General features: G+C 42.8%; 1 protein-coding gene and 1 long non-coding RNA gene across 3 annotated transcripts in view; one reads left to right on the top strand and one right to left on the bottom strand.

The window, feature by feature from the left end:
- Window positions 1-25,941, top strand: part of SPTBN1 (spectrin beta, non-erythrocytic 1) — a 205,977-nt gene that overhangs the window by 166,406 nt on the left and 13,630 nt on the right. For both annotated transcript variants that reach the window (XM_077282706.1, XM_077282707.1), the window contains 13 exons: window positions 55-318; window positions 7,352-7,576; window positions 7,719-7,808; window positions 12,801-13,079; window positions 15,050-15,180; window positions 15,330-15,534; window positions 16,222-16,596; window positions 18,449-18,693; window positions 18,892-19,030; window positions 19,414-19,498; window positions 19,629-19,825; window positions 20,220-20,332; window positions 20,411-20,477. In XM_077282706.1, the coding sequence (XP_077138821.1) occupies window positions 55-318; window positions 7,352-7,576; window positions 7,719-7,808; window positions 12,801-13,079; window positions 15,050-15,180; window positions 15,330-15,534; window positions 16,222-16,596; window positions 18,449-18,693; window positions 18,892-19,030; window positions 19,414-19,498; window positions 19,629-19,825; window positions 20,220-20,332; window positions 20,411-20,477 (2,415 nt within the window). The remainder of the gene's footprint in view (window positions 1-54; window positions 319-7,351; window positions 7,577-7,718; window positions 7,809-12,800; window positions 13,080-15,049; window positions 15,181-15,329; window positions 15,535-16,221; window positions 16,597-18,448; window positions 18,694-18,891; window positions 19,031-19,413; window positions 19,499-19,628; window positions 19,826-20,219; window positions 20,333-20,410; window positions 20,478-25,941) is intronic.
- Window positions 7,713-9,316, bottom strand: LOC143804528 (uncharacterized). The gene is made up of 3 exons (XR_013221043.1): window positions 9,230-9,316; window positions 7,954-8,042; window positions 7,713-7,848 (listed from the first exon to the last, which is right to left on the bottom strand). It is a non-coding gene; the product is annotated as an uncharacterized LOC143804528 (long non-coding RNA).

Here is a 25,941-nt window from a genome sequence, read left to right as displayed (position 1 = left end):
TAAATATCACATGTTTCCACTGAACAGTTTTCGGTGAATGTCTTTGTTTCTTAGGAAGGAAAGCAACTGATTGCAGAGAAGCCAGAAACTGAAGCCGTAGTGAGGGAGAAGATGACCACCTTGAATAAGATGTGGGAAGAGCTTGAATCCACCACACAAACCAAGGCCCAGAGACTTTTTGATGCCAACAAAGCTGAACTTTTTACCCAGAGCTGCGCAGATTTGGACAAGTGGCTCCATGGCCTGGAGAGTCAGATCCAGTCTGACGATTATGGAAAGGATCTCACCAGTGTCAATATCCTCTTGAAGAAGCAGCAGGTGAGATCAGCAAGGAAAAAAAAAGATGAAAAAACAAAATAAAGCCTTGTTTTTTCAGCACTTCCATAATGTTCATCAGTGATTGTTGGATGTTGATTTTGACCTGTATCTGTGATGGCTGCACGAAGCCTTTCTCACATAGAAATCATTGTGCTCTATAATCTCACAATAGATATTGTCACACTTTTTTTGTTTTTACTTTAAAGCCAAAATGGAAAAGCAACAGTATTTAAATTCTACTGTCACATTTGTGATGAAGCTTTTGACAGCTCTTTTTTAGGATTTGTTTGTGCAGCCAGATGTATCTTATGTATCTTCCAGGTCTACAGTGTTTTGATTTGATATATGGTTTATTTGTTGTGTTTTTTTTTTTGTCGATGGCATCTATTTTAACACACATTTTAGATGTCGACTCATCACCATTGAAGCTTATAGGTGTATTTAGAGTTTATACACGGAGTAAAATGCTGGGTCCACATCAGCAGTAAATGAATACATGTGCTTCTCCAATATTTCAGATACGATTGGAAGCAAATAATTTGTTTATAGCACACGATTAAATCTTTGTGAATATTGGGAAAAACCCGATACAAATGTAACAGATAAAAAAAATTATACTAAAACCTAAAAAAAAAATGAAAGCACCAAGTTTCATAATCCAAACTACATATTTTATTAAATAGATCTTACACCCGGTAAGAATGCTGCACTTACTTGAATAATCCATGTCAGAATGGCTGTGTAATTATTTATAATTTGGCCCACCTTGACGGCCAATTCCTCAGTATCCCTCCTCCCTGCTGCTGCTTAGATCTTACTATGCTCAGTACAAGCTGCTGCTAGAAGTAAGGCTGGGTGGACAGAAGCTCATGAGATATATATTTTGGACTCATAAAATACTCATCCTCATATCAGGAATACACCGCCATTCTAATATGGATTATCAAAGTACCGTATATACTCGAGTATAAGCCGACCCGAGTATAAGCCGACCCCCCTAATTTTGCCACAAAAAACTGGGAAAACTTATGACTCTAGTATAAGACTAGGGTGGGAAATGCAGCAGCTACCGGTAAATGTCAAAAGTAAAATTAGATACCAATAAAAGTAAAATTAATTGAGACATCAGTAGGTTGTGTTTTTGAATATCCATATTGAATCAGGAGCCCCATATAACGATCCATAAAGTTTATGATGGGCCCCATAAGATGTTCCATATTAAAATATGCCCCATATAATCCTGCATAAAGGTTAATAATGGCCCCATAAGATGATCCATAGACACATTTGCCCAATATAATGCTGCACAAATGTTGATTATGGCCCCATAAGATGCTCCATAAAGATATTTGCCCCATATAGTGCTGCACAAACGTTATGGCCCCATAAGATACTCCATACACACACTTGCCCCATATAGTACTGCACAAACGTTGATTATGGCCCCATAAGATGCTCCATACAGACACTTGCCCCATATATTGCTGCACAAATGTTGATTATGGCCCCATACAGACATTTGCCCCATATAATGCTGCACAAACATTGATTATGGCCCCATAAGATGCTCCATACAGACACTTGTCCCATATAGTGCTGCACAAACGTTGATTATGGCCCTATACAGACATTTGCCCCATATAGTGCTGCTCAAACGTTGATTATGGCCCCATACAGACACTTGCCCCATATATTGCTGCACAAACGTTGATTATGGCCCCATACAGACACTTGCCCCATATAGTGCTACACAAACGTTGATTATGGCCCCATACAGACACTTGCCCCATATAGTGCAGCACAAACGTCATCGCCACATAAGATGATCCATATAGACACTTGCTCCATTTGCTGTTGCTGCGATAAAAAAAAAAATTACATACTCACCTCTCCGTCGCTCAGGCCCCCGGCACTTTCAGTATTCACCTGACTTCGTTCCGGCGCCGCTCCATCCTCAGCGTCTTCTGCACTGACGTTCAGGCAGAGGGCGCGCACTATCCACGTCACCGCGCCCTCTGACCTGAGCGTCACTGCGGAAGATTCTGAAGACGGAACGGCGCCGGAACGAGGAGCGGGTGAATATCGCACAGCGCTGCGCTCCCCCTACTCACTATACTCACCTGCTCCTGGCGCGGTGCAGTTTCTGATTCCCCGGCGCTGCTGCTTCTTCCTCTACTGAGTGGTCACCGTTACCGCTCATTACAGTAATGAATATGCGGCTCCACCCCTATGGGAGGTGGAGCAGCATATTCATTACTGTAATGAGCGGTACCATGTGACCGCTCAGTACAGGAAGGAGCTGGGGCGCCGGGGACCTGCAGGGACCGCACCAGGAGCAGGTGAGTATAATTAGACAGCTCCCCCTCCCCTGCCGACCCCTGGGTATGACTCTAGTATAAGCCGAGAGGGGGACTTTCAGCCCCCAAAAATAAGCTGAAAATCTCGGCTTATACTCGAGTATATACGGTAAGTATGAGTTTCACCAGGTCTATGAGATCTATTTAATAATGTATACAGTTAGCATGGCAAAATCTTGTGACCGATCCACTTTAAAAGCAGGAGTTAAAGTACCATAATCAAATATAGTTATTATTATTTATTATTATAGCGCCATTTATTCCATGGCGCTTTACATGTGAGGAGGGGTATACATAATAAGTACAATAATCTTGAACAATGCAAGTCACAGCTGGTACAGGAGGAGAGAGGACCCTGCCCGGCAGGGCTCACAATCTACAAGGGATGGTTGAGGATACAATAGGTGAGGATAGAGCTGGTCGTGCAGTGGTTTGGTCGATCGGTGGTTACTGCAGGTTGTAGGCTTGTCGGAAGAGGTGAGTCTTCAGGTTCTTTTTGAAGGTTTCGATGGTAGGCGAGAGTCTGATGTGTTGTGGTAGAGGGCTCCAGAGTAGGGGTGATGCGCGAGAGAAATCTTGTATGCGATTGTGGGAAGGGGAGTAGAGAAGGAGATCTTGTGAGGATCGGAGGTTGCGTGCAGGAAAGTACCGGGAGACGAGGTCACAGATGTATGGAGGAGACAGGTTGTGGATGGCTTTGTATGCCATGGTTAGGCTTTTGTACTGGAGTCTCTGGGTAATGGGGAGCCAGTGAAGGGATTGACAGAGGGGAGAGGCCGGGGAATAGCGGGGGACAGGTGGAGTAGTCGGGCAGCTGATTTAGAATAGATTGGAGGGGTGCTAGAGTGTTAGAGGGGAGGCCACAGAGCAGGAGGTTACAGTAGTCGAGGCGGGAGATGATGAGGGCATGGACTAGGGTTAAGCAGATTCTTGGTTTAGGAATGTACGGATCCGTGAAATATTTTTGAGTTGAAGGTGGCAGGAAGTGGAAAGGGCTTGGATATGCGGTTTGAAGGAGAGATCAGTGTCAAGGATTACCCCGAGACAGCGAGCTTGTGGGACTGGGGAGAATGGGCAGCCGTTTACTGTAATGGATAGGTTCGTTGGGGGGTTCGCGTGAGATGGGGAAAGATGATGAATTCTGTTTTGTCCATGTTAAGTTTTAGAAATCTAGCGGAGAAGAAGGATGAAATAGTGAATAGACATTGAGGGATTCTGGTTAGTAGGGTGGTGATATCTGGTCCAGAGATGTAAATCTGTGTATCGTCAGCATAGAGATGATACTGAAAGCCGTGAGATTCTATGAGCTGTCCCAGGCCAAAGGTGTAAATGGAGAAGAGCAGGGGCCCTAGAACTGAGCCTTGCGGGACTCCGACAAATAGGGGGCGAGGTGAGGAGGTGGTATGTGAGTGAGAGACGCTGAATGTCCGGTCAGTTAGGTATGATGAGATCCAGGATAGGGCCAAGTCTGTGATGCCAAGGGATGAGAGGGTCCGCAGCAACAGGGATTGGTCCACTGTGTCAAAGGCAGCCGACAGGTACAGGAGGAGGAGGACAGAGTAGTGTTGCTTGCTCTGGTCTGTTAATAGGTCATTGGTGACCTTAGTTAGGGCAGTTTCAGTGGAGTGGTGTGACCGGAAGCCTGATTGTAAGCTGTCGAAGAGGGAGCAGGAAGATAGATGAGAGGACAGTTCAAGATGGACGTGTTGTTCCAGTAGTTTTGAGGCATAGGGGAGAAGTGATATAGGGCGATAGCTAGATACAGAGGATGGGTCAAGAGAGGGCTTTTTGAGGATAGGTGTGATTGAGGCATGTTTAAAGCTGGAGGGGAAAACACCAGTTGTGAGTGATAGGTTGAAGAGATGGGTTAGGGTTGGGGTGAGGACTGTGGCGAGGTTTGGGATGAAGTGGAAAGGGATCGGGTCAAGTGCACAGGTGGAGAGTCGATCTTCTGTAATGGTGGAGAAGTTGGAGGTGGAGGGCTGGGTAGTTGGGAGGAAGGGCTCTGGGTGTTGTCGACTGAGAACATCAGAGACCGTTTTAATCTTCTGCTTGAAAATGAGGCAAAGTCTTCAGCTGAGATGAGTGGGGAGGGAGGAGGTGCTGAGGGATGGAGGAGGGAACTGAAGGTGTTGAATAACTGTTTATGGTTGTGAGACAGGGAGGATATAAGAGATGAGAAGTAGGTTTGTTTTGCTGTGGCGAGTGTGGTCTGCTTGGGTGACATTTTCATCGTATAATATAGAACATGTCATCTTTAACTGTAGAAAGATGGAGAGAAGTGGGGTATTTTTTTCCTTTCTTATCCACTTTGGCCAAAGTGGATTACTTTGATTGCCACCTAGCGGAGATGGCTATGCTGCGTGTCCACCCTTTTACCGGCCTTGCAACACTACAGCGATATATCCCAAACCATACTCATCTACAGACACTGGGAAGTTGTTTTCTTTAATTTTTGGCTAATTCTCATGAATCTTTCCCATTGAGCACTGACAAGAGGACTCCACCATAATCTGCGTTTTCTTGGGGGTGGGTTGTTTTTTCAGTGCACCATTTTTTTTTTTATAATTCATAAGATTCCTTGATAGTTAAAATTGTATATAAATAGCAAAGTAGAAATAGTCTGATAGGATGCCAATGGAGACTTATTGCTATCATACCACGGCAGATTGCACCTCGACGCTCATATTCCAAGCTACGCTTTTTTGTTTACACGCTTTTTGAAATCCTTTTAAAAGGCTCAATAATAAATCTGTACAAAGTACCAAGAGTGAGTAAATGACTTTTTACATTAGTTCATAAGCCATTTCTAAGAGCCAAAAAGCCCAGGACAATGGAGGGAATGTGTAAACAGCTCGGAGCTCCTACACGGCCACTGCCCGCCGCGGCCTCTAAACAGCTTCTGTGTGCACATTTATTGTTATGGCGGAATGTGATCTCTGAAATGTCAGATATTCAAAGGATTTCAGACACAGAGACTACTGTATGCTGGAAATAAGGAATTAACACAGATTTTATTTCCCCCTCGCTCTTCATGGCTCTGTTTCCCTGTTATATTTAGCTCAGACTGGAGACGGGTTCATCTAGCGATTATCTGACCGTAAAGGCTTTAACCCCTCTGGGATGAAGGCTCAATATTACATTGGGTACTTTTGTGCAAATCATTCCACAAGTATGATAGTGGGACATAAAGGTCCCTTTGATCGGCTGAAGATGCCAAGTGACAAGATGGCAATGACTGCATGCGTGTCTACTGCTCAGCTGAAATCTACTGTTAAGGGAAATGTTTGTGGTACATGTATTTAAAAAACAAAATGCTGACAATCTTTATTGAAAGGCAAAATTACTAATTTTACAGTTTTGACATTGTCCACTGGAGCTTTTTTGGCCTGATACTTCCAGTCCTTTCAATAAGAGTTTTCAGTAGGCTCCTTATCAGCAGAGGCAGCGTTACAATGACAAGTACCGTAACGCCTCTCTACAAAGCTGATAACTTGGGATCCACCAGTCACAATAGGCGATGTTGCAGCTGACCCTGCTCTCCCTCTCTCCACAATGACCGTTGCACAACAGTGAGATGCCTCAATACAAAAGACAGGCTCCGTTTGTTCATTTTGCCCAATGTACATTTGTTGTTTCCTTAAACAGGAAGTTAGAATGTAAGAAAGCTCCAGTGGCCCAGGTGAAAATTGTAAGGTTTCTAATGTTTATCTTTAATACAGACTGGGATATTGTAAAATGAGAAATAATTTACTGCACTTAAAAAGATATTAATATGCACAAACCTAGTGTAGACAAACCATGATTTTCTGATTATCACTTCCCTTGAAGCTTACTAAAAAAAAAAGTTGGGATGGCAAAACCTAATCTCGTGTGTGAGGGACAACCTGACTTTCCGCTTACAGTATGCCTCCTTACTGGCATAAAAGCCATGAGATATTGAATTTAAACCCATTTTATCCTAGTTTCCTGTATTTAAACAGAGAATTACGATGAACTTCATTAGAATTGGTGTATGGCTGGTATATATCTCCTATACAGTGGTCAGCCGACAGTGATCTCCTGACCAGCGAAAACTAACAATCATTTTTTTTTTTCAATAGGGGTATTGGAGTTATCTGCAGTAAGTTGTGGATTATTTTATTTAGTTATTGGGAACTAAAGGATTGGCTGATGTAGTTCACCACGCTGGGATCCTTGTCTCCCCACCATCATCAGTCTGGGGATGGTTTAGCTGACATAAATCTAATGCGGAGAGCGATCAGATAAAATCCACCTATATAACTTAGCAAATTTATAGAGACAACGCTATGGCTATTAGTCTATTCGGCAATATTAATTTTATTTTCTCCTTCGCCACATTGGGGGACACTGAACCATGCACTTTGTTTATTTATTTTTACAGTAGTATCATTTATTTTAAAGGAATTAATTTAAAAGAATGAAACCCCAAATGGCTGGGAGACTCTTTAAGTCTAACTGGACTGTTAGGTCCTTGTCCAGGCCTGTGTTCTGTTTTAGTTGAAGAACAGATTTCTTGATCTGTGTTCGTGGGAAGCTCCAAGTTATAGAGTGTTCATGTCAATAAAATTTTGGTACCAACCTAAAAATGGGAAATGTGCTACACTACCATTGTACATTCTAACCATGAACTGACTTTGGATATTTCTTGCTAGATGTTAGAAAATCAGATGGATGTCCGTAAGAAAGAGGTGGAAGAACTTCAGAGCCAGTCACAAGCCCTCAGCCAGGAGGGGAAGAGCACCGATGAAGTGGACAGCCAGCGCATCGTCGTGGAGCAGAGATTTGTAGAGCTGCTTGCTCCCTTAAATGAGAGGAAGAAGTATCTCATGGCCTCTAAAGAGATCCACCAGTTTAACCGAGATGTGGAAGATGAGATTGTAAGTGAATGGAAACATCCTGAGGTTTATCAGGACCTGTTATCCATTTCATTTGTTACTTTTTAGATTGTGGTTCTTGTTCTTTTCTATTGATTATTTCTTCCTTTCTGTAGAGAGTTACTTTGGTTTCATCTTTTTTCAGCTATGGGTTGAAGAAAGAATGCCGATTGCCACATCCACTGACCACGGACACAACCTCCAGACTGTCCAGCTGCTAATAAAGAAGAATCAGGTCTGTATTCTCAGCTCTTAAATGTTCTTACTGGAAAAGTCTGTGTTATTGTAATAATAGATTAGCAGACATTATTTCAAAGTAGAAAAAAACAATCTCTTACATTTAAGATCTTGCAAAACATTTAGACGATAAGAAAACCTACCAATTTTTCCCAGAAGTCCCATCCATACAATATTCCATGACCTGACATTCCAAGGACATTATCCAAAAGATTCATAAATATCGAAACCTCTATGAAAAAAAAATTACAATTTACCCTTTTATTATGTATTTAATTCCTTTGTTAAGGGAACCAAAATCACAATTAATTACTGTCTCTGAGTAAACAAGGGATATATGACCTCTTTACCTCCCAAATGCCAGTCCTTAACTGATATCCAGCCTTCAAAAAAGGGGATACAAGAACAATTTTATGGTGAGTGGTTATTGGGTAGGGATTAAAAGATGCCAGGTATGTTGATAATGCAGAAATAAAAAGAAGGAAATACTTTGCTGGCCCTAATCAATCCCTATTTCCCATGAGGAAACATCCCTACCCGACCACAGGGATGGGCACCCGAAAATATGCAGTAGTGCCCCCACAGATATATAGCAGTAATTCATGGACGCCCCAAAAATGTGTAAAGACTGGCATTAAACTGTAATGTCCCATCATCCGATACAATAGCAGCCTTGACATTAGCAGATGGATCATCTGTTCTTATGTTTATCTGATATTCTGATTAACAGGGTTCCCCAATAATATTTCTTCCCAACATGTTTCCCCTCTATACAGAGGTTCATCAGGGGATTCTGTTAAGGAATTCTTTCAAAGAAGGTGGAGGGTTGGGGTGTACGATTGCTTCATTCCCACCTCTATCTCCTGCATACTAGAACATCAAGAAGATTTAAAGAACACCTGATAACTCTATCCCCAAAGTCCCCACCCCTACACTACGCCATGAAATGATTACGTGCCCCCGAGTGCTTAATAGGTTAAAGCCGATCTTCAGAGATTATTTTTTTTTAAACTTAAGGCTATATGCACACGTTCAGGAATGTATGCAGAATTTTCCTGAGCAAATCCGGACTCCTTTCGCAGGAAATCCGCTCGTGTTTTTTTGAGTGTTTTTTTTTTAACAGAGGTTCTTAATGCAATAATATAGAGGAAATCCGCAGATTTTCTGCAAAATTAATGGACATGCTGCATTTTTTTCCGCGATTTGTTTTTTTTTTTTTTTTTTTGCGGAAAAAAACACAGCATGGGCACAAAAATTGGGGAATGCATTAAAATGATGGCATGCTTAATGTAAGCGGTTTTTAAGCGTTTTTGCAGCAGAAAAGCGCCGAAAAAAACGCGAAAAATCCTGAACGTATGCACATAGTCTAAAGTTGTTGTCCAGTACTCGGACAACTCCTTCTCAGTCACCTTTACTCACCTCCGCTGTTCCAGCACTGGCTGTCCCAGGGCTCACTTCACAATGTCACAGGATCCCTTTGGCTAATCAGCGATGGCTTCTCTCCCAGCCGTTGGACAAATCACATACTGTACATCTAGAGGACGTGAGAGAGCAGCTGCAACTCCGACTTCTCAGGATGTCCAGTACATCTGAAGGAAGGAACTGTGAAGTGGCCACTGATTGGCTGCAGAGATTGTGTGACATCATTGTCATGACAACCAGTGCCGACATCACTGGAACCCCGCTGTCACTGGAGGGGAGTGTAGGTGTTATCATTTTATTTGGGGGATACATAAAAATTGAGAAGGAACTGTCCAGGCAGTGGACAACCCCTTTTAACATACTATATGGCCCAGAGCAGAAAGAGTCACACAGTCCTGACCTCCCCCTTGTGGCTTCATTGGCTTTTATCCCACCTTTTATATGTCACCAGCGTGTTGCCGTACAGTCCTACAGAACTGTGTGCAGTGCAGCATGGCGTACGCTGCCCTGCTTCACCTTTGTACCGAGCATGCGCCTAAAGAGAGGGGTAGATGCAGTACACCTCAGTGTTTTGTGCAGGGAGTTGCACTATTCCTGTTAGGTATGATTACATAATATGTAGCAATACTGTGCATACGTGAATAGGCCCTGTATGAATATAAAGATGCCGCAGCTGAATGTTTATTCAGTATGCTCACCATGTAGATTCAAGAAGATGGCTGATATCGTATTGACATGGGCCTTGTTTGTTTTTGTTTAACTTTTTTTTAAAAAAAATTTTTTAATCCCAATTCTTTTCACCCACATCACCTTCCCTGGTTGAACTTTTTTTTATAATTTTTTTTAATTAACTGTTCTAAGTTTGTGACCTCGCATAACTCCTGGCAGCACATACAGAAACATTTTTCTTAGGTTTTCTGGTGTGTGCTTGTATGAGTTGCAATAAGTTTAGTGAAAGTAATTTATTTATTTTTATTTTTTTTTTATGTGACATAGCCCAATAGTTATAAAAGTGACAAGCTGCTGCAATACATACAGAGACTGTGAATGAGACTGGATATTTAAAGACTTTCCTCCACCAGCCCACAATTAAGTTTTCCATTTTGCAGTTTTGTAAATCTCATACAGCTCCAGCATTGCATCACTCTCCTCGCAGCCTTCATACTGTGGAATGTGATTTGCGTAATTTCCTTCCTTTGGAGCTACACCCTATAAAACAATCAGAAGAGCTGTAGATGAGGCTGTTCTCGTTATCTCACTGGTAGCCTCGCTTCCTTCCATGTGGATGTGATCATTATTTGGGGATTATAAGAGTTTTCCTGATCTGACAAACAGATGAATTTTCTTGAGCACATATATTTTTAAATGTTTTAATGAATTAGTAAAATGTTGAAATTATAAATTTACCTGAATAATGAGCCACAGCCAGGAAAGGCCCTGCTAATGCTGGGATCCTGATGCATCAGGCACCTTAGGGAAAGACTTCTAAGGCTATGTGCACACATGGCGGATTCTCTGCGGATCCGCAGCGTTTTTTGCGGTGCAGAAACGCTGCAGGTCCGCAATTGGTTTACAGTACAATGTAAATCAATGAGGAAAAAGAAAAAATGCTGTGCACACTTTGCGGAAAATCTGCTGCGGAAACGCTGCGGTTTAAAAGAAGTAGCATGTCACTTCTTTTTTGCGAATCTGCAGCGTTTTTGTACCCATTCCATTATAGAAAACCACAGGGGTAAAAAACGCAGCAAATCCGCAAGAAAACCGCAGCAAAAACGCACAAAAAACGCAGCGGATCCGCACAAAAAAACACGACAAATCCGCAGCTGATTTTTCTGCCAGGAGATGCAGAATCCGCACCAGAAATTCCTAAGGCTAATCCGCAACGTGTGCACATAGCCTAAATCTGCCTAAAAGAAAAATTCTGATACCAATCACAACACAGTTTTCATTTTTTTTGTATAATGCTCTTGAACGATGAATAATCGTAAGAAATATATATTTTTTTCATTTTCTAATGTTTTTGGAAGTCTGCCACAATGACTCATAATGGGATAGATTAAGTTTGCATATAGAATAGTGCAATAGGCTATGTATTTAACAGATGATAGATTGGTCTATTACAATATACTTTTATTATATAAAATATATGTCCTCCTGTGCTGATGTCAGATTATGGATAAAGCAATGACAATTGCAAATTTGTGAAACTAAAAGAATAAACAAGTTGCAATAAGGGAAGGTATAATGAATGTGGATGTTCACTAAGCTACATAAATGATAAGGAATGTCAATGATAGATGTGCCAGTCTATTAATCTGATTCCTTCAGGTCTGTGATAGCGGATAGATGGTATTTTTGGTTGAATGAATCCATTTTGTTGAGTGCCCCAACCGGTAGCGACTCTCCAAAGTTCACTAGTACAGAAGCTGACGGTGATTAGTGATGAGCAAATGTGCTCTCGGAAAAAGTGTTATCTAAGCATGCTCATGCTAACCAAGTGTCTTCGGCGTGCTCGAAAAATAGGTTTGTCGCTGTGGCTGCAGGTCTCGTGGCTGTTAGACAGCTGCAACACATGCAGGGATTGCCTAACAACCAGGAACTCTCTGCATGTGTTGTGGTTATCTAACAGCCGGGAGACATGCAGCCGCCGAGACTCCAACATATTTTTTGAGCATGGCGTAGACACTGTTAGCCTCCGAGCATGCTCAGATTACACATTCTCCGATCACGTTTGCTCTTCACTAGTGGTGATGTCACGAAAAGCTACTGGGCTCCAAAGTGGACAAAAGATGTAACTCATTTTGAAAAGTTTCCCTTTTCTACATCAGGGATGACGGAGTGCACACCTTGGCTTCTTAATTAGCTTTCACTAGTGGTGAAACACTTTTCATTCTCCTAATTGGCCTAAATATTTAGTTCCTTCAATATTACAGAAACTGCTGCTGTATCAATTAATCAGTCTCCATTCGTGCTATAATATAACTGATAAAGTTTTATTATAGTAATTAGAAAATGAATTAACATAAAACAAGATCCTTAAAAGTAAGTGTGACTGCAAGGAGCGTGGTAAAATGATTACTTATTTTAAGAATAATATTTATATTGCATGGTGGAAATATTGCCGTTATCTTTGGAAACACAGTCTGCGTAACTCTTTATGAAAAAGCAGGTTTCTCTATTTCAGTATTTAAGCCTTGCGAGGTTATTGAATCCATAATGAATATCCAGCCGATTTCTGCCCTGGACATTAATTTTATACAATTGTCCACTCTCAAGTCCGGTTTAACAATTTTAATACCATTCCATTCATTTTGCCATCAGGTTTTTTAATAAAATGTTGCAGTATATATAATCCATTACAATCTATTGCGAGCAGCTCGCCCTTTACAAGCATTCACCGATCCTATCTGGAGCCGCGCTCTCTCTTACTAAGGCCATTGCCATCACCAGTGGTTTTCTTGGTCAGGGATCATTTTAGGTCATGGCACCAGCCTGTGTTACTTGTAAGTGAGATTATTTGGTGATTTATTACTTGACTTACTATGTTGGTATCGTATGTTTTAATCAGACTCTCCAGAAAGAGATCCAAGGTCACCAGCATCGTTATGAAGATATCTTCGAAAGAAGCGAAAAGATTTTGGAAGATGCTAACCTGAACGCAGAGCCCATCAACCAACGACTCGCAGATCTTCAGGCTTTATGGAACCAGCTTAGTGACGAAACGGAGAAGAGACACAGGCGGCTGGAAGAGGCTCACAAGGCTCAGCAATACTACTTCGATGCTGCTGAGGCGGAGGCCTGGATGAGCGAGCAAGAGCTGTATATGATGTCTGAAGAGAAAGCCAAGGTGCCTAAGAATATCATTTGTATGGGGTGACGGCAGTGCAAAAATGTAATCCGTCATTAGTGGGAATTTTAGTTTTCTTTTTAATGGGTTATTTCCAAAATAGCAAGTCATTCCCCTCTCTTTTGACCCCCAACCTGAAACCTGAGAATGAATCTTTGTCCCCCTGTCTTGAATATAGTGGAGGAGAGAATGATCACCCTCGGCTCCATTCATTCTCTACCAGAGTGCTGAAAATAGTGGAGCGCTATACTCCTCATTCTCCAGTACTCCCATAGACGATGAATGGAGTGGAGGTCAAGTTAGCGCCCTTCCTCTTCATTCTAGGCAATGCTCTGCAGAGCCCGGATGTAGGGTTTCCAAAACTCCATTCATAGGATCACGGGGGGTCCTAGCATTCAGCCCCTCTCCCCTTAGGAAAAAGGGATAACTTGCTATTTTGGGAAAAACCCTTTTATGAAATGCTATCCATACATAATTGCACATACAGACATAGACCGTACCTTAAAATTATGAAATATTGCTGTCTTGGGCATGCACAGAATTATAACAAAGGCATATATAATATATTTCTTGTCTCTGTTATAATTCTGTGTATGCCCAGGCTTATAAATGTGGTATATAAATATATATACAGGCTTAAATTGTGGTGTGTGTATGTATGTGCGTGTGTGTGTGTGTATGTGTGTGTGTGTGTGTGTGTGTGTGTATATATATATATATATATATATATATATATATATATATATATATATATATATATATATATATATATATATATATAATGTGTATGCGTGTGTGTACATAGCAGCCACATAGTATATAGCACAGAGCTATGTATATAACACAGCCCATTGGTGGCCGCGACCAATCAGCGACGCGGGATTTATATATATATACGTAATACTTTGCTGGCTCAGGAGCTGACCCAGCCGGCATCTTGCTCTTATTGCTGCTTCTTAACCATCTAAATGACATCAGTGGTTTATGACAGCTGGGGGTCTGCTGGGGTCCCCACAATTGCAATTTTAGTCACCCTTTTGAAGGGACTGTGGCTGGGTCTCATAGGAGAATTTCATGGTGACTGTGTACTGCAACTGTGATATTGCACATACAGCAGTGTTCCACTATATAGGAGAAGCGATCAAATGGTCGCAGGTTCAAGTGCTCTAAAAAAAATGTCTTCCCTCTCCCCCCACAGCACTCTGTTAAATAATAATAAAAATCCATACTTGAAATTGTGACATTCTTGATAGTTTCATAAATTGGACTAGCAAATTCTTTATAAAAGTGAAGAACCTCAAGTCTGGCCGTGTTTACTCTGATCATAGTCTGACACTTCCATTTCTGTAGAGATCATCACTTTTAAGTAGTCATCTCATTATCATAACAGCCAAATATACAATGACCAGATAACACCCATGTGTAATGGCGCAGGACCCTCCATTCATAGTAGGTGATGGTCACAGCTCACCTCCTTCTCCTCCCTGCATTATCACCACTGCACAGGTCACAGAGCAGACCCATAACCCTATCGGCTATGCTTTCTCATAGATGTCGCTGAACATCTCTAGACTTTCTTATGGTCCATGCGGCTGATGTAAAGCAAATTTCTAAATCCAGTGTAGAACTGCAGCTCCGGCACGATGGCCGCATTATAATCCTAACAGAAAGTAGAATACAAATCTACAATCAGAAAATCACAATCAAATATTTCAGTATTTTAGTTTTAATTAGTGTAAAAAAAAATATCTGGGTGATGTTTTCCTTTTAATATATAATCTTTTCCCTTTATACTGGCTGTACTCTTATACACAGAGAATAAATATGGAGCTGGTGCAGGCCAGGAAAGTGTCATGGACAATGCTCCATGATGATTACCAGCGTTCCTGCAGAGCATCGCAGACACTGTATGATAAGTAACTTTCCATTCCACATATCGGGTTCCTGCTGACCCCGGACATTTATTGCAGGATGAGCAGAGCGCGGTGTCGATGCTGAAGAAGCACCAAATCCTGGAGCAGGCAGTGGAGGATTATGCGGAGACTGTGCACCAACTGTCCAAGACGAGCAGGGCTTTGGTGGCAGATGGGCATCCGGAGAGGTTAGTGGCCATTTTTGTATACATCTTGTGAAGGATTGTTTATAGACTTCCTATCTGATTATTTATCACTTATTCCATTTTATAGTAAATGCATTTCTTTCACTGTGGCTTACATAACATTATCCCCACCCATTATATCGTCTATACAGTGAGCGCATCAGCATGCGTCAGTCGCAAGTGGATAAACTTTATGCAGGTCTGAAAGATTTGTCTGAAGAGAGGCGAGGAAAACTGGACGAACGGCACAGGCTGTTCCAGCTCAACCGTGAGGTGGATGATCTGGAGCAGTGGATCGCAGAGAGAGAAGTCGTGGCCGGCTCCCATGAGCTGGGTCAGGACTACGAGCACGTTACAGTAAGTCATCGCTTTTATAATCCTGTTTGTGGTAAAATGTTATATTTGGTTACGGTAGAAGGTTCATTCATTGTCGTGGATTATAGCAGTTGGCAAAGGTGTGAAAAATCTTACTTTCTTCCTGAAAAGTGCCACACCAGTCTGTGGTTTGTCTGGTATTGCAGCTTGTCCTCATTGAAGTGAATAGGAGCAGAGTATCCAATACACGGTGAACGGAGCTGTGGTGTTCTGCTTCACACAGTGGATATAAACCGCTACGGAGGGAGCTGATAACAGCTGGTCTGATATTGATGAGCGAACATGCTCGGATAAGGAGTTATCCAACCGAGTGTCTACAGCGTGCTCGAAAAATATTCGAGACCCCGCACCCGCATGACTCGTGGCTGTTTGACAGCCGGAACACATGCAGTGATTGTCTTAACAAGTGAGCATTCCATGCATGTGTTGCGGCTGCTGCAGCAGCTCTCATAGAGAAGTTGGTTAAACTATCTAGCGAGCCAACGTTGAGTCGGCAGCGATCTATTTTATGTGGGGGGGGCTTAAGAATAGGTTGTGAATTTCAAAGTAGTGAACGACCCTTTAAGGAAATTGAGGAATTTATTTCACTATTATCAGTCATTTGCCACCTTGGTTAAATTTCCTCTTTCTGGGTATAACTAAAAAAAAACCTGTTTTCTTTTCTTGCAGATGTTACAGGAAAGGTTCAGGGAGTTTGCACGTGACACTGGCCACATCGGGCAGGAGAGAGTGGATACTGTCAATCACATGGCGGATGATCTTATTAATTCGGGACATTCCGATGCAGCTACTATAGCAGAATGGAAGGATGGTCTCAATGAGGCCTGGGCAGACCTGCTGGAACTCATCGACACCAGGACACAGATACTGGCTGCCTCATACGAACTGCATAAATTCTATCACGATGCTAAAGAGATCTTTGGTCGAATACAAGATAAGCATAAGAAGCTCCCGGAGGAGCTGGGAAGGGATCAGAACACCGTGGAAACACTACAGAGGATGCACACAACCTTCGAACATGACATCCAGGCCTTGGGCACTCAGGTATGGTTTGTGGTAGCACTGTCCACCTCTAAGCAGTGCAGGATTTATGTTGGTGTCAGATTGCTCAGTGGCCCCTTATAAATGACCGGTTACAGTAGCGAAAGGGTTTAATTAGCATATATACTTGTGTATAAGCCGAGTTTTTCAGCACCTTTTTTTTGTGCTGAAGACACCTCCCCTCTGCTTATACAGGAGTCATTGTCCCAGAAAGATGGAGAGGGAGCAGCGAGTCACAGAGGCAGGAGCCTGCATCTTTAACAGTGCCCTCTGCTAAAGAGGAATGAATATTCACTGCCCCTGCAGTGAATATTCATTTCTCTTACAGCGCGCACAGTTACAGCCGCAGCCTACATCTCTCTGCATCTCCTTCCGGCCGAGCGATCACATGTCCCCCACTCATTAAGATAATGAATATTCACCTCTCTCCACTCCCATAGGCGTGGAGTGAATATGCATTACTTTAATGAGTGGGGACATATGATCGCTCGGCCGTAAGTGCTGCTGGCGCCAGAACGAGATGCAGAGAGGGTGTGCAGGGGAAGGTATGTAGGATGTTTTTTTGTTTTTTTTTAAATAGGAACCATGCATACAAGGACGGGGAGCCAAGCACACCAGGATAGGGATGAGGGGGACAATGCATATATGGTTTATACTCAAATCAATATGTTTTCCCAGTTTTTTGTGGCAAAATTAGGTGCCTCGTAGTGATGAGTATAAGTACGTGTGGGGATTCCCTATCAGCCAGGCAACCCCCACATGTACGTATGCTGGCTAACCGATGTAAATCATTCAGCTGCGGCAATAAAAACTATATATTCGCTCATCACTAGTGCCTCGGCTTATACTTGGGTCGAATTATACTCGAGTAGATACGGTATTAATATAAAGAAAACTTTAAAAGTTTTTGTTTTTGTTAGAGAGCAGTGCATTGTGGGAACTCAAGAGAGTTGCACCGTTTTCTCATCTAATGCATTACCGTGTTTTCCTGAAAATAAGACGAGACCTTATAATATTTTTATCTCCAAAAGATGGGTTAGGGCTTATTTTCTGAGGATGTCTTATTTTTTTCCATGAACAACAAACTACATTTATTTTTGAACAAAAAAAAATCATTATATTCAAATATAATTGTCATCACATACAATGTACATACAGCCTAGTTGGTCCAGATTCCCTCAGTTAATGGACCTTTGGTGACAACTCTGGCCCTTATGGTAACTAGGGCTTATTTTTGATTTTTGGAATATGGCTTATATTTAAAGCATAACTCCTGTAAAATGATGCTAGGGCTTTATGTACAGGTTAGGTTTGTTTTCCGGAAACACGGAGCATGTGTTTCAACGTACTTCTGACCTGTCATACACTTGTCAGAAGTTTTGATTGGTTCTGCCCTCCACCATAGGTGTAAATGCTCTCGGCTTAAAGCTGCTCTCCTCTCAGGATAAAGATGGGTGTCATACAAAGTCTGTGATCCAGTCTTGTGTCGTGAGGGAGGGCAGTTCTCAGCTGAGTGCCTCATATTTTTGATCTGCAGGGTCTCAGAAGCCGGCCACTACTGAACTAAACTTCTGACACGTCTGTATAACTTGCCAAAAGTTTCCTGGAAGTTGTTCAGTCTCTCTAGAGATTTTCTTATCAAGCTATAATCCCTTGAGGATGTAGTTAGCTTATCATGAGTTCGGCTTCTGAAACTATGATCGGCAATTCATTCCTCCTGCAGTGGTTGTAGGGTTACATACATGGAGGGTGGGTGTAGTATTTCATGTCGGCCATTAAAATGGAATGCATAGGCAGACTGGGTCCCCTACAAATACATCCAGCGCTGTACTAAGGTTGTGCCATTGACTTTTAGGTGAGGCAGCTGCAAGAAGACGCGACACGACTGCAGGCTGCTTATGCAGGAGATAAAGCTGATGACATCCAGAAGAGGGAGAGCGAGGTTCTGGAGGCCTGGAAGGCATTGCTGGATGCATGTGAGGGACGGCGGCTCAGATTGGTGGACACAGGTGATAAATTCCGGTTCTTCAGCTTGGTCCGTGACCTTATGCTTTGGATGGAAGATGTCATTCGCCAGATTGAAGCCCAAGAGAAGCCAAGGTACTGTACTCTTGGTGCTAAAAGCTACATCCTTCAAATTGGACCAGGTTTACAAAGTCATTAGAAAGCTGAGCCTATGTCTATAAGAAATATAAACCCTTGACCAGTAGACGTCAGATCGCCAGTTTAGCAGTGTCTTCAGATACAGCCTCCACTGTTCTGCACCATGATTGATTGCATTGTCTGCTATCATTGCAGGGATGTGTCTTCAGTAGAATTACTAATGAATAATCACCAAGGTATTAAAGCCGAGATTGATGCCCGAAACGACAGCTTTACTACATGCATCGAGTTGGGCAAGTCTCTCCTGGCAAGAAAACACTATGCATCAGAAGAGGTGAGGCGCCAGGATAATTTATAGCTCAGCTGCATTGCAGATCTGCATGGACTTGGCGGCAGCAAAGGCGGACTCTCCGGTGAGAGCAAGGTCTCGGCTGCTGTTTCCTCTGTGCTAAGCACTTCCCAGTGTAAGATGACTTCAGAGACACCAAACTGCTAACACCATGGTATTTAGTCTTCAATGCTGTTTTGTATCCCTGGGCAATATAGATGAAAAATTATCGATGGGGGGGAAAAAAAATGTTTGGGAGCTGAATCTGAATGGCCAATAGGGCTGTGAGTGATTGATGGCCCTCGGTTAATAAACAGAACAGAGGATTAGATTTGGTCCTTTAATCTGAATGTTACATGCTGATACACCAGACGTCCTTTTCACAACAGATAAAAGAAAAGTTACTGCAGCTGACAGAGAAGAGGAAAGAAATGATTGACAAGTGGGAGGACCGGTGGGAATGGCTAAGACTGAGTAAGTTGATGTCAAACACCTTTGGCCGTAATTCTAGAAATTTCGCTCCCCTGGGATGGTTTCTTATTTAGTCAAAATCCCTTTAATTTTGTGCATTTGAACTTTTGTTCATCATGTCTGTCTCTCTCAGTTTTGGAGGTGCACCAGTTTTCCCGAGATGCCAGCGTTGCAGAGGCATGGTTATTGGGACAGGAGCCATATTTGTCAAGTCGTGAAATTGGCCAGAGCGTCGACGAAGTGGAAAAACTCATCAAACGGCATGAAGCATTCGAGAAGTCTGCAGCTACTTGGGATGAACGGTTTTCAGCCTTGGAAAGACTTACCACGGTAGTCACCTTTTGTTTGCTGGTGGATTATGCGGTTTTACAAGGTTGCACCCCTGCCAGCTCTTCTAGTATATTAGTAGCCTGACTATTTCTCATGGGCTGGTGGTTACTACACAGCTAGAAAATAGTTGTTTAATTTCATTCCAAATGATTGTCATCAATAATCTCATTCTGACCACCATGTGAGATTACAGGGCACAACTCAAAGCAGCATTACCATAATAATGATGGCAGAGGAAGGGCCGACCTCCTGCATGGTCTCTTAGTCCTGCATTGATCTTATTGTCATGAATTTGTGCAATGCGGCGTAAACATGGCTGGATATCCTTTGTTTCTCAAATCTGGTGTCAGCCCCACTGAGAACCTCACTGTTACTTGCTGTAATTCTCTTTTAGTTGGAGTTATTGGAAGTCCGCCGTCTGCAGGAGGAAGAGGAGAGGAAGAGGCAGCCCCCCACTCCTGAAATGAGTCCTAAGGTTTCAGAAGAAGGGGATTCACCACAACAATGGCAAGTCTTGTCCTCTTCTCCCCCGATCATGTAAAAAAATATTTAGTTCTTCTGACCACTTACTTTTTTTAATTTTAGGGATGGAACTAAGGAAGGAGAACAGATTTCCCAAAACGGATTGCCATCCGACCAAGATTCACCACGGGTTAGTTACCGCTCCCAAAACTACCAAAGCTACAAAAACTTGATTAGCCGAAGAACCGCCAATGACAGGCAGTGGTCTGGACTGTAAATTCTCTTGTGTCTACCCCACAAAAAAATCAAGTATCGCTGTTACTTTTTGACCCAAACCCACTGGGACGTACTGTCAATAACATTTAATATAGTTTTATTTGCCTTGACTAATCGCAGGTACTAGGTCACATGTTTTTTTCATATGTATTTTTCTTGAATTCGTATTAATAGGGTCGTCTGATACTAATGAACATTGTATTAATATTCACCTAACGGACCCCCGCCTCTTCTCTGTTCTGCTGCCGGAGTCACACTGGCTTCTTTTTCTGGATGGGGTTGTCAGGTGACCACTGCAACCCGTCGGCAGAATGGAGGAGCGGCGAGATTCCGGTATGTAAGTTTGGGGATTTTTTTTTTCATTTTAACATTACCCTCAGCTCATTAATACAATGTATTCATATCCAACAATCCCTTTGGATTGAAGTACAGTTTTGTCTGGGATTTTTTTTTCCCATTGCAGGGTCTATATCGCACAACCAAGACATGCCTGAGCAGAATTTAGTGCAGCAGATTTTGCTTCCTATGTTACGTGTGTATCAGCCATTGTCTGTTCCTGTTACTGCTCCCGATCCTGAGCTATTCCAGCCTGAATGCCCCTCGTTTTATTACAGGCCATATACTCTTATCAGAGATATAACCCTGTGGAAATGCAGTTACCCCAGAATCATTCACCAGCTCCCATCAGTGAATTGATATTTAAGTAGTAGACTTGTTACAGATTTTATAGCATTCATACTTATAGGCACATAAAATGTGTTATGTTAATGTATCAATACTAAAAGACTCAAGTGTAGAATTTTCTATAGCTTTTATTAACTTTCAGCCTTTTTTTACCGCTGATGTGGAATGTCCTGCATTCGGTGATGTAATGTTGTTGGTGTCCATTAGATGGCAGCACTAAGACGTTGTTTAGGATTACTGCGCTGCAGGGGTGCACGGACTCTAACATGGCCTCATGCACGTGACTATGAGAAGTGTATGAGAGCACACCTAGCTCTCTATGGCTCGGATACATTAAGCATAGGTTGCATTTTTACTTTTTGTCGGATTCTAAATATAAAGTCACCAAAGACACAAAGATATTCTTCCGTAGTTAGATCTCATGTCTTGTAATATAGTGCCTTATTGAGGTGGGAGAGTGTATGGTCCCATAGTGCAAAGTCACAGGGACCCGTGGTGCCTTTTTTCTGACTCTGGCCTTTTAATAGGGGTTTATTACATAAAGGAAACGTTACATAGACCGTTGAATAAAGATGGTGACTATTCACCGTTTATAACCATCTTGTTTTAAAGTATTTAGATTGGTTTCAAGGGGTCTTTTCATGTTACAAATGGATGACATTGCTTGGATGTGCCATCGCTGTTGGGGGTCGGACCTGAAAGATAAGGCAGCGCTCGTCTATTGCTGTATTCCCTCCAAATTATATAGGGGCGCTCCGCAGTACCATGCACACTCGGGGGGTCCGGGCCTCCTTGCAGGGGTAAGCCAGCCCTGCATCCCCTTCATTCCCGGGACCAGTGATGGAGAACATGATCTTGGTGATACGCCATCATATGTAAGATGGGAGAGGAACTCCTTGAAGATCTAAATGCAGAATCTGTGAGATGGATTTGGATCTAATTCTCTGCAAGTGCAACTCATTTAGTAAATGCATTAGTACCACCGGAGCGAGCCTGTTACTGTATGTAGTAGACCTGGAGCCGCTGAGGGTTGTCCTCTCAATCCCCATGATTGTCCGAATATTTCACTCTTCAGATCCGAGAAGCAGCCAATCATTTTTATCTTACGGTACTTTGTTTTCTAATCACCGACATCACATAAATGTATTTCACCATTTCTTCTTTTCATTGAGCATGTTCTATTTTTTTTCCCCACTTTTGTCAGGAAAACTGCAAGTTGCTTCTTATTTCTGTTCACAATTCACTCTGTATTATTCCACCTAGAAAAATGAGTCTCTCTACTGTTTATTAATTATTGCTGATTATATAAGATTAATTTGTAAATGATGACATGAATGCAACGTGTTAAACAGATTATCCAGAATTTGTCTTTTATTTTTCCCCCAGAAATAGCTCCACTCCTGTCTAAGGGTACCGTCACACAGTGCAATTTTGATCGCTACGACGGTACGATTCGTGACGTTCTAGCGATATTGTTACGATATCGCAGTGTCTGACACGCAGCAGCGATCAGGGATCCTGCTGAGAATCGTACGTCGTAGCAGATCGTTTGGAACTTTCTTTCGTCGCTTGATCACCCGCTGACATCGCTGGATCGTTGTGTGTGACAGCGATCCAGCGATGCGTTCGCTGGTAACCAGGGTAAACATCGGGTAACTAAGCGCAGGGCCGCGCTTAGTAACCCGATGTTTACCGTGGTTACCAGCGTAAAAGTAAAAAAAAAAAAAACCGTACATGCTCACCATCTGATGTCCGTCCGGTCCCTTGCCGTCCGCTTCCCGCTCTGACTGTCTGCCAGCCGGAAAGTGAGAGCAGATCACAGCGGTGACGTCACTGCTGCACTCTGCTCTCACTGTACGGCCGGATCTGTCAGAGCAGGAAGCGGACGGCAAGGGACCGGACGGACATCAGATGGTGAGCATGTACGGTTTGTTTTTTTTTACTTTTACGCTGGTAACCACGGTAAACATCGGGTTACTAAGCGCGGCCCTGCGCTTAGTAACCCGATGTTTACCCTGGTTACCCGGGGACTTCGGCATCGCTCCAGCTCCGTGATTGCAACGTGTGACCGCAGTCTACGACGCTGGAGCGATAATCATACGATCGCTGCGACGTCACGGATCGTGCCGTCGTAGCGATCAAAATTGCACTGTGTGACGGTACCCTAAGGGCTATGACTTGTATTACAGCTCATTGCTATGCACACAGATAAGAATGGTGCTGTTTCTGGGACCACAAAAAAATCCTTTTTTTCTTTATTTCTAATCTTAGATCACCACTTCAAGGTACATCTGATTACTGCACACAATGGAGGCGGCCATGTTGTAGATTCATCAGATCTAGTGACATGAAAGGGGTTTTCTGGTCCCCAGGAGTGTTACTTTAAAAAACAAACCTGTTTTCCCTCACCCTCCTGGGTGCAGTGCGAGTCGCCACTGATGCTCCAGATGTCGGCTATTTTCTGCAGCGCTGATTTCACATTGACGGCTCTGCAGCCAAATCCGTAAGCTCAGCTTCTCGTGCTGTCTACACACTAACGGTTGGCTGCAGCGCTGTCAGCTGTAATCTACACCCGAACAGAGGCGGAGAGCCAGCGCTGTACCTGGGGAGGGGGATCAAAGCGCTTTGTTTTTTTAGAAACTGCATCTGGGGCTATATATATACACCTTTTAACTAATCTGAGTGCTCTTCTGAATATTGCGCCTCTGAATTATCTTGCATGTCCTCGTCGTATCCTCATTGACGATGGTCCTGAAGTCGCACATGGCCGCCCCAGTGTGATGTAGGCAGCGGTTCTGAACTCATGATACTAATGCGATGATGTTATAAATGTATTTTCTTATATAAACATATGACTATTATATTTAAATCTATTTAACTTTATTCTTGAGCTATATTTTATCAGAAAAGTCAATAAAATGGTGCAGAGACTCCAACATATCAATCAAATGGAGCATAGCTTTGTGCATCTGGATACAGCGAGCCTCGCCATGCATGTCACTAACGACTCACGCACATCACGCGTCACTGACCCGATCACAGGACTAACTACCATGTGACGTCAATGCCACCGCAAGCGCTGCGTCCTTGTCTGTCAGCACGCCGTGCCCGCATGTGCCCATTAAAGTTCATCTGCTTGTTCGTTTCTACATGTTCAGCACGTTTGTGTTCTTTTGTTTTGCGAGCTTCTGTTCTCAGTTCCGTGTTTAATGCTTCAATGGAAAGCGACTGATATATCCACGTTCAGTATGTTCAGTGCGTAGGAGTAACGTTGTCGGCTTCCTTAGTCCACTTGTAGATGTCGCTTACACGCACCAGATTAATGCCGCTTTTCACCAGCCAGCCGTTGCAATTCTGAAATTTTTGTTGGGAATTAAGATATTAAAACAGTTCCAAGAACGGACTGTGGATAAGTGGCGCTAACCTCACGCAACCTATTTATGGCCATAGATGTGGAACTGCTAATATTTTTTGGTGTGCCAAATGCCAAAATCTACTCTGTGGTTGCAATTATAAATATTGCTACGATCATGGACCCATACGGGTCCACACAGAATGTCTGTTCCAACCAAGTACAGGCGCTCGGTGCACCCTTAGTTAGTATGGCCAAAAAGTTCAGTGCACCCTCCAACCTTTGTTTTACCTCTATCTCCACCCTTCTATGCCTTTATTAAGCCAGAACTGTCAATCAAAATAGAGGGGGGCAAAGATATTGAGTGTAGGCTGTTTTTATTTTACATGGGGGAATAAGCAATTGTGAAATAGTTTGCTGAGCTGTGGGAGAACCTTTTTAAGGTTTCTTGCAGTACAGAATCTCCTTGTGGAGACTTCCAGCTAGCTTAGGGAGTCCATAATCCAAGCTATACTACATGGGGGAAAAGGCTGGGCTAATTGGCCGTTTAGGTAGCTACCCGGTAAGTTAGTGCCCCGTCATTTAAAGAGCCTTACATCATAACTGGGGATATTGGTCAAACCTGAGTTTGCTCCGAAAGCGATAGAAACCCATCTGTAGACAGGGGGTCTTTTTCCCCTGTCAGTACTAAGAAGGCTGGGAAAGATTCAGGCTATAATAGTTCTTAGGCCACATTCACATGTTCAGTATTTGGTCAGTATTTTACATCTGTATTTGCAAGAAAAATCAGGAGTGGAACAATCGGAGGAAAAGTAGAATAGAAACACGTCACCACTTCTGTATTTATCAGCCACTCCTGGTTTTGGCTTACAAATATTTCTAAGGCAAAATACTGACCAAATGCTGAATGTGTGAACGTGGCCTAAGGAGATTTTTTCTCCTTGTGGAGAAACCAGGCTAGAGAATGCTTCCAAGGAAAAAAGGTTTGTAAATTGGCTGTCCCCCAGTAAAAAAAAAAAAAAAAATCGAGGAGTCTGCTGTAACCCAATTATGTGTTGATAATGGCTTCATCAGCTCGTCCATCCAAATCACAAAATAATGGATAAATGGGTTTTCCGATGCTGCTCAGCATCAGTACATCGGCAACCCTGATGGCATTGTCGGCAGATGTCTGCCACGATGGGTGCCCAATCCACGTGTGTGATACCTGCTGCTCCCGCACTCACCCTGGCAGGCATCCGCTGAGCAGTGCCATTAGCGCCTGACGCCATAACTGCTTAGTAATTTGAAATCTGTTTCCAATAGACTGAAAACTATTAAAAGGTCCTCCCCATACTTTCCT

The sequence above is a fragment of the Ranitomeya variabilis genome, chromosome 2 (genome assembly GCF_051348905.1).
Source record: "Ranitomeya variabilis isolate aRanVar5 chromosome 2, aRanVar5.hap1, whole genome shotgun sequence".
Classification (NCBI taxonomy): domain Eukaryota; kingdom Metazoa; phylum Chordata; class Amphibia; order Anura; family Dendrobatidae; genus Ranitomeya; species Ranitomeya variabilis.
The sequence above is the reverse complement of the archived record's forward strand: the minus strand, read 5'-3'. Positions and strand labels throughout refer to the sequence as shown.